This window comes from Lissotriton helveticus, chromosome 1_1 (assembly GCF_964261635.1).
Source record: "Lissotriton helveticus chromosome 1_1, aLisHel1.1, whole genome shotgun sequence".
Classification (NCBI taxonomy): Eukaryota; Metazoa; Chordata; class Amphibia; order Caudata; family Salamandridae; genus Lissotriton; species Lissotriton helveticus.
Window position 1 is genome coordinate 902,189,387 of NC_136057.1, and position 12,440 is coordinate 902,201,826.

The 12,440-nt window shown below is 49.7% G+C and overlaps 1 protein-coding gene across 3 annotated transcripts in view; it reads right to left on the reverse strand.

Moving 5' to 3' along the window:
• VEZT (vezatin, adherens junctions transmembrane protein) overlaps positions 1–12,440 on the reverse strand; it is a 280,161-nt gene that overhangs the window by 192,137 nt on the left and 75,584 nt on the right. For all 3 annotated transcript variants that reach the window (XM_078675941.1, XM_078675933.1, XM_078675924.1), the window contains exon 2: positions 2,509–2,643. In XM_078675941.1, the coding sequence (XP_078532067.1) occupies positions 2,509–2,643 (135 nt within the window). The remainder of the gene's footprint in view (positions 1–2,508; positions 2,644–12,440) is intronic.

Below are 12,440 nucleotides of genomic sequence, written 5' to 3' on the forward strand. Positions count from 1 at the left end.
TGATGTCCTGGGGTCCATCCTAACATGGCTCTGCAAACTGGGCCAAGTATAATCCTTTCAATGCTTGACTCAATGGTAGTGATGGCAGATAGTCACAGGCTTCTCAGGGCGATAAAATGGCGGTGCTCGAGCACACTCAAACAAACATTAGTGCAATAAAGGATTGTCCATCCAAGTGCTTTACTTTGAAGAAGGAAAGAACTTTAATGCACACTAAAACTAAACGCTACACATACAACATGAACAAGGTGCCATTTAGTATCTTGGATGCTCAATTTTGTCGGGATCATTTCTCACTCTTGGCCAAAGTCTCCTCTTGTAGTCCAGGCGGTTCCCTCCCTGGATCGGTCATGTGTGATCAGGCTCAGGGGAGGATTACTGCTTTACTGTCTTACTGTGCAGTGTCTCTCACAGTTCACTTTCTCACCAAGCGAAGTTCTCAATCCATATTTGGGTCAGTGCACTTGGGCAGTCGACCAGTTCCACCTCCACTCACCCTGTCTCCAGTTTATGAGAGAGCATGAACTGCCAATTCTTGTCAGGGGGGATTCCTCTGGTGGTCAGGTACTTCACAGAGGCAACAGCTCTGTGTTATGGGGACTGAGGTGGCTCTTCTCAGGCAGAGGTGGCTGTTCTAGGAGACACTGTATGACACATGGGCTAGGTCAGCAAGTGCAAAAAGATCAGTGCATGCCACTTGGGTCGGATGGGTCTGGGCAGGTGCGGCCCTATACCGCCAGGGATAGTGCAACTTCTTTGCTACCACAGCAGCTCAGGTACATGCCACTGAGGATCACAGCACCGACTGGGCTCCAACGATCTTTGGTCATGCTGCATGGCTCCCGCCAGGAACCTCGGTGGGGGGGGGGGGGGGGGGGGGTAGTCTGCTGCTTGCCGACTCTGGCGCATGGAGATCGCTTTCCGCTGTCGTCATCTTCTGACAAGCTCTACCATTGTGCAGTCACACTGCATCTTGATCCTCCAGGACAGCTGCTCCTCCTGCAGGATGAGCAGGCTCCTTCCCACTCTCAGCAGGCAGGCAGGCTGCATGACAGGTGAACAGCTTTAACTACTCTATCAACTCTGGAAAGCTAACTGTCAGACAGACACCATCTCTGGTTGCACAAGAACCCTCTAAGTATTTTGCAGAGTACTCTCATCCGTTGACACAGAGAATGTGGACCAGGAACAACAAGTTTGTCAGTGGGTCCTACTTTATATAGTACAAGTAGAAGGAGAAATTGGTGCATTTTCTCCACTTTCGGAACCAGTTTGAAGTAGCTCTCAGTTTAAGCGCCTTTTCCAGGCTACTCTTCAGACATAGCCTTTGTGGAGAATGATCAGTAAGGATTGTCTTCAGCCTGGAGCACCCACAGCAGAGATGAAAGGTTCTGCACTGGGCTGTCATAAGCCAGACTGAAGAATGTGATCGGGGTAAGACAAAAGGCTGGGCCTCATCTAAGGGGTTCCCTTCAACTTGCACACTAGAGTCTGCAGTCCCACCCCTCACATCCACCATCTACAAAGTGATAGTGCTTCAGGAAGACCAATCAGCTTCTTCCTGCTCAGCAAAAGGTCTAACTGAACTTCTAAAAGGAGCCTGGTCTCCTCATTCCTCACTTCACTGTCTATGTCTCCTCATTCCAGCTTCAGCAATGTAAGCAAACTGACTGTGAAAACAACCTCACCTCCACCTTGTACCGCAAGTCAGGTGTGAGGCATCCAAAGTGGATCCCACAGGCCTCCATTATTCTGGCTCACTTACACACACTATACATGTACGGTTCGCACACATACACAAAACATACACACATAGACTTGGGATGATAGCGCTAGGATCTGGGTAGCTGCATAAAGACAGAACTTTATACATGAGAAACCTGTTCATGTCTAGATAGATACATTACAAGGAGTACAGATTATTTCTTTTTTTGGAATGATGGCAACAAAAGCCCTTTCTGATTAATGCGAAAAAGGAGGCACTCTCCTTTTTAAATGTTTACGAGTCTATGTTCTTCTTACTGATGTTCCTATTGGCTATATGTGTAGAATTACAAGGAAGCTTAACACATACATATTCACCTGTCATGTCTATGCATCGTTTAACATCATTAATGGGATGTTTATCATTTTGACAGATTTTTTCTCTCTGATGCTCTCTAGACCACACCACCAACACTATATTTTGTAATGGAATGTGGATGTTCCCCTGTCATCTTTCACTTCCGTCTCTTTCTAATCCCCTCTTTGCCCTCGGTCCTGGTCTATATGCTTTGCTAACTGGCAGGGAGTAAAATAATGCACACTTAAAACACCAATCAATCCCACGAGTTTAATATTTTTGTCATTCAACGCAATGCTTCTGATATTTTCAACATGAATTACTATAAATGTCAAAATGTAAAAAACACACCAAAAAAGTATTCCCAAAAAGGATTGGTTAGGCAGATGCATTAGCCACATAGACAGAAATACAGAAAGATAGGAACAGGCGGCGTAAAAACTCACTGCGGGCAGGGTGAGGGGATCTTGCTTCCGCTGACCATCTTCTGCTGCACATTGATCGGACTCCTGAGGCAGTGCCTGGCATATTTCAAAGTCAGTGTGGCCTAGATCCTGCAAGTACTGGTATAGGGGAGAGTTCTGAAACAGAAGAGGAGGGCACACAGTGAAGAAGACGAAACTCCGCCAGCCTACCTAATCATTACTTCTGGAAACAGTCGTCTATGTTCAACTACGGTATCAGATCACTAAACACCGTACCACATGATGCTAGCTTTCTTTAGAAGACTGACTGGCAACTGTTTTCACAAACTGTATTCTAACATGGTGCATGGAGTCAAGTTTTTTGTTTATTTTTACAAAGGTGCAAAATGCTTACGCATACTATATGTACATTCACACACATCTATTTTTCTAAAACTAAAGATCATATAGTAAAACATTTCCACCCATCAGCTTTATAAAGTTTACTGTTCCTCGGTGCAATCATATGATTTAATGCAGTACACCAATCCCTCAACAGTATTCTTTTTGAGTTAGTATTTCAACCTGATAGATTGTGTTGTTATATTTGCACTATCACCATTATTAGGTCGAGAGTACCAGGCCGCGTGGGCTCTCTGGCTGCAAAAGACCTAGTGTGGGCATACCAAGAACTTACAGGGAATTTCGTTCCGCACATTGATGATCATTGGCTGGCTTTACTGTTACTCATTTGCTTACTTCTTATTTAGTGGTTCCATCGTGTCCATATTGTGTTTGTACCTCCCCTGGAGCACAGCTTTTTCACCATCTCTCGGATTGGGTGGACTCTATCCTTCTGCTGCTCACTTTTAAGAAATGTTTTTTTTTCTTTTAGTTCATGGTCGATAAGAGTGCATGTGTTTTCCAGCTCTCTCCTTCTGTTCCTCAGGTGCTCCCTCAAAATGCCCACCCTTCCAGTGCTCTGTGTTCCTCTCTCATTTACTTCTCCCCTCCCTCGCAATCTGGAGTTATTCTCACACTGTTGTGCTTCTCTTCCACACCCAGTGCTGTTGTCACTTGTGTGTTTGATTCTCAATCTCTCATGTTCTTCTCTTTCAACACCCTGCGTACCATGTTCTTCTCTCCCCCAACTACCCATGCACTGTGTTCTTCTCTCCAAGGGGCTTCTCTCCCTGCTCCTCCGAGGTCTCTCTCTAGTGCAATGCGTTTCCTCTCCATGCCCCACTTACCACCCAACCCCTATGGTCACTTTTCTAAATAAAAAAAAAACAAGTATTAATTCTTTGTATATACAGACCCCAGAGGCGTCTGCCATCTTGGATTGGCAAATAAAAAATGAAAGTAAATGGTGCTTGCTTCAATCCCCAGGGGTGCGCATGCGTTCTGATGCATGCACGTACATGTCATTGGACATGCAAGCGCCAGTGGAAAGATGTGACCACCAGCAGCGGTCATATCATCACCCCTTTATTTACTCAATTTTTGACATTGCAGCATAGCTTAAGTGAAAATGTCTGACTCTGCAGAGCATCACACCAAAGCCTTGGTAAAGCACCTTGGTAGGTTTCAACATGAAACACACATGCACCACCACCTAAAAACATTCTGTAGTCAATCATTTACAAGGGCAAAACTTTGTGACCAGATCTGTTTATTTAGACACCAAATTTCAACTCAAAGACCGTAGAATGTTATAATGTCAGACTAGTTTTCTAAGGCAGACTAGTTTTCTAACTATTTGCCGACATACTTTTTTGCAGTTGAGATGTGTGATCAATAATGAAGTGCCTGCGAATACAGAATTCTCACAAGTTGTATCTGGCCGGGTGCTGTAGATCTTCAATAGCATCTGTAGGTATATAGTAGAGTGGAGTGGCGAGGCATAGAGTAGAATGGCGTAGACTAGAGTACAGTGGAGGGGCGTATGGTAGATCGGAGGGGCGTATGGTAGAGTGGGGCGGGGTAGAATAAAGTAGCACATCGTAGAGTGGAGCATAGCAGAGTGGAGTGGCACGGAGTGGAGTGTCACGGAGTGGAGTGTCACGGTGTGGAGTGTCACGGTGTGGAGTGTCACGGTGTGGAGTGTCACGGTGTGGAGTGGCGCGGAGTGGGATGGAGTGGAATGGTGTAGAGTGGCGCAGAGTAGTACAGTTGTGGAAGTAAGTAAATATAAGGTCGATAGAGATGGCAGATATGGTGAAAGCAACATAAATAAGAAGCCATATGCCTGTATTATAAGTCGGAAATCATACTTCATGTCCAGGAAAAATACAGAAACGCTAATAAACAAAAATGTGTTGCAAAAAGATGAGGAATAACAAAGACAAGAAAGAACACGTACTTGGTCCATGCTCCAAGGAGGGGATAAAAAGGACGAACGAAAACCCTACGGGAGCTAAGCAATCAAAAGATTTCGAATGAGAGTGACAGCGTAAACAACTATAAATAGAATGCTGTGGGCGGGTTTTAAGCCTACGGAATTGTAAACAATATGCCTCGCAGCACAGTGCATGTACTGTATAGGCGAGACCTAAAAGCACTTCTCCCAAACGTCAGTAATTCATAGCATGTGAGGTAAGAGGAGGCTGCTGAGTCACATTCTTCAAATCACGAGCTGGCAGGGGGAAAGTGATCATGGGCACGTGAAAGGAATAACACAGATGTGGTGGGTTCCGGAAAAATAGAATTTTTCAATGAAATACATTTAGGACCACCAACCCGTGTAAGAAGGAACTTCAAGAACAAGAGAATACGTCTATACTATGGAAGCCGGGCCAAGTCATTGGCCCCGCGCCGCACGGCCACCAGCTGCTGCGTGTGCCCCATTGCCTTGCCCTCTGCCTCGCTGCCTGCCTCGCTGCCGGCTGACCCTGCTGTCGTTTGTTTTGTTTTGTTTTGTTCTCCATTTGTGCTTGTTTTTTAGTAGTTTTTGCCCGTGTTAGCGTTTTTTGATTTTCATTTGTGCTTGTTTTTTAGTAGTTTTTGCCCGTGTTAGCGTTTTTTGATTTTCATTTGTGCTTGTTTTTTAGTAGTTTTTGCCCGTGTTAGCGTTTTTTGACTTTCATTTGTGCCTGTTTTTGTCAGCTTGTGCCCGTATTAGCGTTCTCCTTCTTGTTTCCCGCCTTCCTCGCCGCCCCCCGCTTCCCGCCACCACCGCTGACCCCGCCCCTTTTTTCCTTCTGTTCCCTCCCCGCTCCCGCCTCCCAGCTGCTCCGCCCACCCGCGCACTTGGCCTTATATGGCGACCGTGCGACACAGGTGAGTGTGACCCACTTGTGGGACACCCCCGCGCCGCACGGCCACCAGCTGCTGCGTGTGCCCCATTGCCTTGCCCTCTGCCTCGCTGCCTGCCTCGCTGCCGGCTGACCCTGCTGTCGTTTGTTTTGTTTTGTTTTGTTCTCCATTTGTGCTTGTTTTTTAGTCGTTTTTGCCCGTGTTAGCGTTTTTTGATTTTCATTTGTGCTTGTTTTTTAGTAGTTTTTGCCCGTGTTAGCGTTTTTTGATTTTCATTTGTGCTTGTTTTTTAGTAGTTTTTGCCCGTGTTAGCGTTTTTTGACTTTCATTTGTGCCTGTTTTTGTCAGCTTGTGCCCGTATTAGCGTTTTCCTTCTTGTTTCCCGCCTTCCTCGCCGCCCCCCGCTTCCCGCCACCACCGCTGACCCCGCCCCTTTTTTCCTTCTGTTCCCTCCCCGCTCCCGCCTCGCAGCTGCTCCGCCCACCCGCGCACTTCGCCTTATATGGCGACCGTGCGAACGCGCAGCGTTGACGCGCAGCGGGCGCGCCGATTGTGCGCCGAAGGCGCGCCAAAGGTAAGCCCGTCTGCGCCCGTCCGCGACCGGATCGCGACCAGCGCCAGGACCCCTGGCCCACGAAGACCCCGACCGACCCACCTGACGTACACCACCGCCACCCTCATCGCACTCAACACCGGCCGACTCCCAGATTGCCACCAAGCCTCACCACGACGCTCCCACGGACCTTTCAGCTGCCACGCCTGCAAATTCTCCTGCACCCGGACCTGCCGCACACCTGCACCCGCCAAGTCGAACACCAGCAGCACCCACCTCAAGTGCATCCTGCTCAACACCCGCTCCGTCCACAGACACGCCATCGAACTCTGGAACCTCCTCGACACCACTGCCCCTGACGTCGCCTTCCTCACGGAGACCTGGATGAACGCCTCCTCAGCGCCCGACATCGCCATCGCTATCCCAGAAGGCTACAAGATCGTCCGGAGGGACCGCAACGCCAACCAGATGGGAGGAGGCATCGCCATCATCCACAGGAACACCATCCGGCTCACGACCAGCATCGACAACACCCTGACCACCGCCGAACACCTGCATTTCCAGATCCACACCGACCCGAACACCACCCTCAGAGGCACCCTGATCTACCGACCCCCGGGACCACGCACACAATTCAGCGAGGACATCGCCGACTTCGTCAGCCCGCACGCCCTCCCCTCCACCGACTACATCCTCCTGGGGGACCTCAACTTCCACCTGGAGAACAACAACGACCGCAACACCAGCTCCCTGCTCGACAACCTCGCCAATCTTGGACTCAAGCAGCTGGTGTCCACCCCCACCCACCTCGCCGGACACACACTCGACGCAGTCTTCTCCTCCAGCCCAGACATCGACTTCAGCCACGCCACAGAGCTTCAATGGACGGACCACAGCTGCGTCCACTTCACCTTCAAGAGAACGACGACCCACCACCACCAGCAACAGACCGCCCGCAGAAGCTGGAACAAGATCACAGCAGACCAGCTCGCCACCTCCCTGAGCCAGCACCCTCCTGCCAGCTCAACGAACCCCAGCCAGGCTGCCGACAACCTCACGAAGTGGATCAGCATCTGCGCGGACGAGCTCGCCCCGCTAAGGACCCCGCCCAGCAGACCCGGCAGCAAGAAAGCCCCATGGTTCACCGACGAACTCAAGAGCTCCAAGAAGAACTGCCGAGCCCTCGAGAAAGTCTGGAGAAGGGAACCTACACCGAACAATAGGACCACCTTCAAGCTGGCCACCCGGAAGCACCACCAGCTGATCCGCGCCGCCAAGAAAACTGCATTCGAAGACCGACTGGACAACAACGCACACAACTGCAAGGAACTCTTCAACATCGTGAAAGAGCTATCCAACCCCAGCGCAGGAAACAACGACATCACCCCATCGCAAGACCTCTGCAACTCCCTCGCTTCATACTTCCACAACAAGATCGCGGACATACACAACAGCTTCAGCAACCAACCAACGCACACCAGGACCGAACAACCACCCCCCACCGCCACCCTCCACGCCTGGACCCCGATCAGCACCGAAGACACCATCCAAACGATGAACTCCATCCACTCCGGATCACCGACTGACCCCTGCCCTCACTACGTCTTCAACAAGGCCGACGCTGTCATCGCACCCCACCTGCGAGACATCATCAACACATCCTTCGACACCGCCACCTTCCCTGAGAGCTGGAAGCACGCCGAACTCAGCGCTCTACTCAAGAAACCCACAGCGGACCCCACCGAACTCAAGAATTACCGCCCCATCTCGCTCCTCCCGTTTCCAGCCAAAGTCATCGAGAAGACCGTCAACAAGCAGATGGCCGCCTTCCTCGAGACGAATGGATCCCTCGACCCCTCACAGTCCGGCTTCCGAGCCAATCACAGCACCGAGACCGCCCTCATCGCCGCCACCGATGACATCCGAGCCCTGATGGACAACGGAGAAACAGCGGCCCTCATCCTCCTAGACCTCTCCGCGGCATTCGACACTGTCTGCCACCGCACCCTGGTACAGCGCCTCAGCAACGTCGGAATCCAGGACAAGGCGCTGGAATGGATCATCTCCTTCCTCGACGGAAGAACACAGAGAGTCCGCCTCCCACCGTACAAGTCAGAGGCATCCGAAGTCATCTGCGGCGTCCCTCAAGGATCCTCTCTGAGCCCCACCCTCTTCAACGTCTACATGAGCCCCCTCGCGGCCATCGCACGCCAACACAACCTCAGCATAATCTCCTACGCCGACGACACCCAGCTGATCCTCTCCCTGACCAACGACCCAGCCGCCGCCAGAGCCGACCTGCACGAAGGGATGAAAGAGGTAGCCGAGTGGATGACGACCAGCCGCCTGAAACTGAACTCCGACAAGACGGAGGTCCTCATCCTGGGCTCTTCACCCTCCGCCTGGGACGACTCCTGGTGGCCTCCCGCCCTGGGCACCGCACCCAAACCAACAGACCATGCACGCAACCTGGGCTTCATCCTGTACTCCTCCCTCTCCATGACCAGGCAAGTCAACAACGTCTCCTCGGCGTGCTTCAACATCCTACGCATGCTACGGAAGATCTTCTGGTGGATCCCCACCGAGACCAGGAAAACCGTCACCCAGGCCCTCGTCACGAGCCGACTGGACTACGGCAACGCCCTCTACGCCGGTACCACCGCCAAGCTCCAGAAGAGACTCCAGCGGATCCAGAACGCCTCTGCCAGACTCATCCTCGACATCCCACGAACCAGCCACATCTCCGGACACCTGAGAGACCTTCACTGGCTCCCCGTCAACAAAAGAATCACCTTCCGCCTCCTCACCCACGCACACAAAGCCCTACACGACCAAGGCCCGAGCTACCTCAACAGCCGAATCAACTTCTACGCTCCCAAACGCCACCTCCGATCAGCCAACCACGCCCTCGCCGCCGTCCCCCGCATCCGAAGAGCGACTACAGGAGGAAGGTCCTTCTCCTACCTGGCCGCCAAAACCTGGAACTCCCTCCCGACCTGCGCCTGACCCAAGACCACCTCTCCTTCAGGAAGAAGCTGAAGACCTGGCTGTTCGAGCAGTAGCGGCACCCCCCCTCCCCAAGCGCCTTGAGACCCTACGGGTATGTAGTGCGCTCTATAAATGCCATTGATTGATTGATTGATTGAAGTCATCACAGACTCATTACAGCTTTTGAACCATGCTATGAACCCCCTCCTCAGTTAACCCCTTCACCAAAGGCATCGGATGGCAATCTACACTCTTGCGGGTCTCCTGCAGGGCCTTGCAGCGCCACCACACTATAAGGCACGGACTGGAGGTTTCTCAGACTAGACTTTCAAAACATGATCAACTCTCCTTATAATCAGGTAAAGAGATGATGTCGCGAATAGTCACCAATTTCTTTGACATCTCTCTACACAATCGCAAGCATAGACCCAGTTTCCTTTGCAATATTTAAAAACGGGCAAATAATACAAAGCGCATTGTATAATCTTAACAAAAAAGTTTACACAGCGAGTTAAAACATGTAAGAGTAGCAGCTCCTGTAGGCAAGTGGAAGAAACATGGTTATATAGATCCAAACTGGCCCTCAGGCAGACTATAATGGAACAACTTACGACCAAAGACTGCTTCATTGCGGAGTAGGCTTGAAGTCGTTATAAACATCTGAGCCTCAATTCCCGGGCTGGGAACTTCAGTTTAAGAGGACACTAAGCACTTGACACCCCTGCCCCACAGAACATTTTCCAACCCCCAAAAACCACATCAGTACTTCTTTCACTATCATAACCACTTCTTTGTGGTCAATAACAAGTTAATTCCATAAACGTGCCACCCTTAATAGAATGTGTACCGTCTACTCTTTCGACAAACATTGAGTGGTTTTAAACTTAATTAACCTCTCTCATCGCTTTTTTTCATGCGTTAGGTAATGTAACCTGAACTATATACTGCGTTAATAAAATGTTAACGGAGGCATGAATTTCAAAAAACTAAAAATGTTGTTTGAGAAAGAATTTTGTGAATCAACATTATTGGCCATTTTATAGTGCATACCACAAGGGGTATTATCAGTTGCACATGGCACTATACATGCGGTCATTAGGCAACACATTTGGTTATTATTTCACCAATCTAGAAAAGATGAAGTGTAGAGTATATTACAGTAGCTCAAACTGATGACCTACAAGACAGACAGACATGCACACATAGACAGACAGACAGGCAGGTCTTCATACCTAGGTAGGCTCATATCTATGCAATCATATTTTCATACCCAAGTTGGTTCATATCCAGGTAATCAGGACCTCGAGGATGAGGACATATCAGGTACTAGAAACATTCCAGATTTCTCAGCCTTCCTTTCTTTTCTGAAAAGTGTTACCAGAGAGAGGCGGTGTGATTCAATTATGTCTTACAGACGTTACTACTACCTACTCTACAAATGCCTTTCAATCGGATGCAAGAACAGCACAAGTGGATCTGGGAGGGCAAGCAGAGGACTCTCTTTGTTGTCGTGATACGGATGGCTTTTTCGTACTAAAAGTCCACTGCTCTTTGACAGGTGGGTGGCAGGCCTGTGATGGAAACAGACAAGTTCTAAATGCTGCAGGTTAGACGGCATCCCTGGGTACCCGATACAGCAATGGTGGATAAATGCTTAATCGAGGGGCTAACATAGTTCATCTGTGCACAGGTGCAACTTCACATGACAAAAGTTGTTGCATTAGAGCGTGTGTGCATATTTAACTTCCTTAATGGAACATGAAGAAAGACATAATACCCTTTGTGCTGGAAATTTGACGGTTCTACATGGTCACCCCGAATTGATGGTAGAGTGTGTGCATCGTCATAAAATAATATACATTCTATTCCTCACCGCATGAGTCATTTACAAGACTGGACTAATGGTTATCCTCTCAGCAGACGAGAACTTGGGCTACCGAGATTGTGCACTTGCCTCGCATATTTTCTGATCACTCCCCAGTTAGGCTGAAGCTCACACTCCCCATTTCACGACTGCCCCGGACACGGTGGGGATTTCCAGCAGACTCCTTATTAAACCCAGTGTTCTACCATGGATTAATAAAAACGGGTATACTGAAATACTTTCAGTTCAATAAAGATTCTGTGGCAGAATATGTCACGAGCTGGGAGGCATTTAAAACCTATATCAGTGGGATGACAATAGCAAAACACGCTTGCAAGCTTGCAGAACGCAAACTAAAGCTCACACATATGTCTTATGCACAGACACCAAGGATCAGCACCAGCTGCCTCAGCAATACTGAGTAACATTGTTTAACTTGTACGCTCCGGTTAAAGATGACCCTGTTCCATTTAACAAACTGTTTTTATCCTTAGCAAGTGCTGAGGGACTGGTTACTGGAGGTGATTTTCATCATCTACAGCAGCCAGGCCTCGATTCCTCATTTAGAAATAAGATGCAGTTGAAGTCTAAAACTACAAAGAGCTTTGGGGAATACCCGAAAACGTTGGGGCTGATCGCTCCTTAGAGGGTGGCTAATCCTTTTAAGAGAGAATATATTTCTCTCTCAAATAGACAGAAAACAGGAGCTTGCTTTGATTATTTCTCGATTTTGTCCTGATTGGGGTTTTAAAGTTTAAACATGCTGTCTAACGGGGTTTCCAGTCACTCTGTGTGGAGTTAGAAATATCCTCTAAGGAATCAGGGCCTAGAGGGCGCTATAGAGCCTGACCGCAAGATGGCCACACTCTGCTGAGGCTCTACAGGCCTGGGATAATAATCCGTCATTTACCTGACAGACTGGGGGCATAGGGCACCTCCTAACTTGTAGTGCAGGCCCATAGGGTATGGGAGGGTGGGGGGAGGGCGGTTTGAGTGGAGAGGACCAGTCTTGGCCTGCTTCGGTTGCTGTGTTCCCTGGTAGGCCCACCAGATTGGGGGTGGCAGGCAGGCGCCGACGCATCTGGGGCTCTCCCCCATGTATTGCCTAGAGGTACGCGGCTGCGCAACGGCGCTTAGCTCTGGAGAGGAATTTGAGGACCAGCCGTGATATGAAGAGGCCATGTGGGGTCGCTGACCACTGCTCTGACATTGTATTTGGCAGCGACCCACCACAGTCTTACCTGCCATACCTCTCGGAGCAATCGATCTGCACTGTACCACCGATGAGTGTATAAGGGGTCGGTGAGGTCTCTG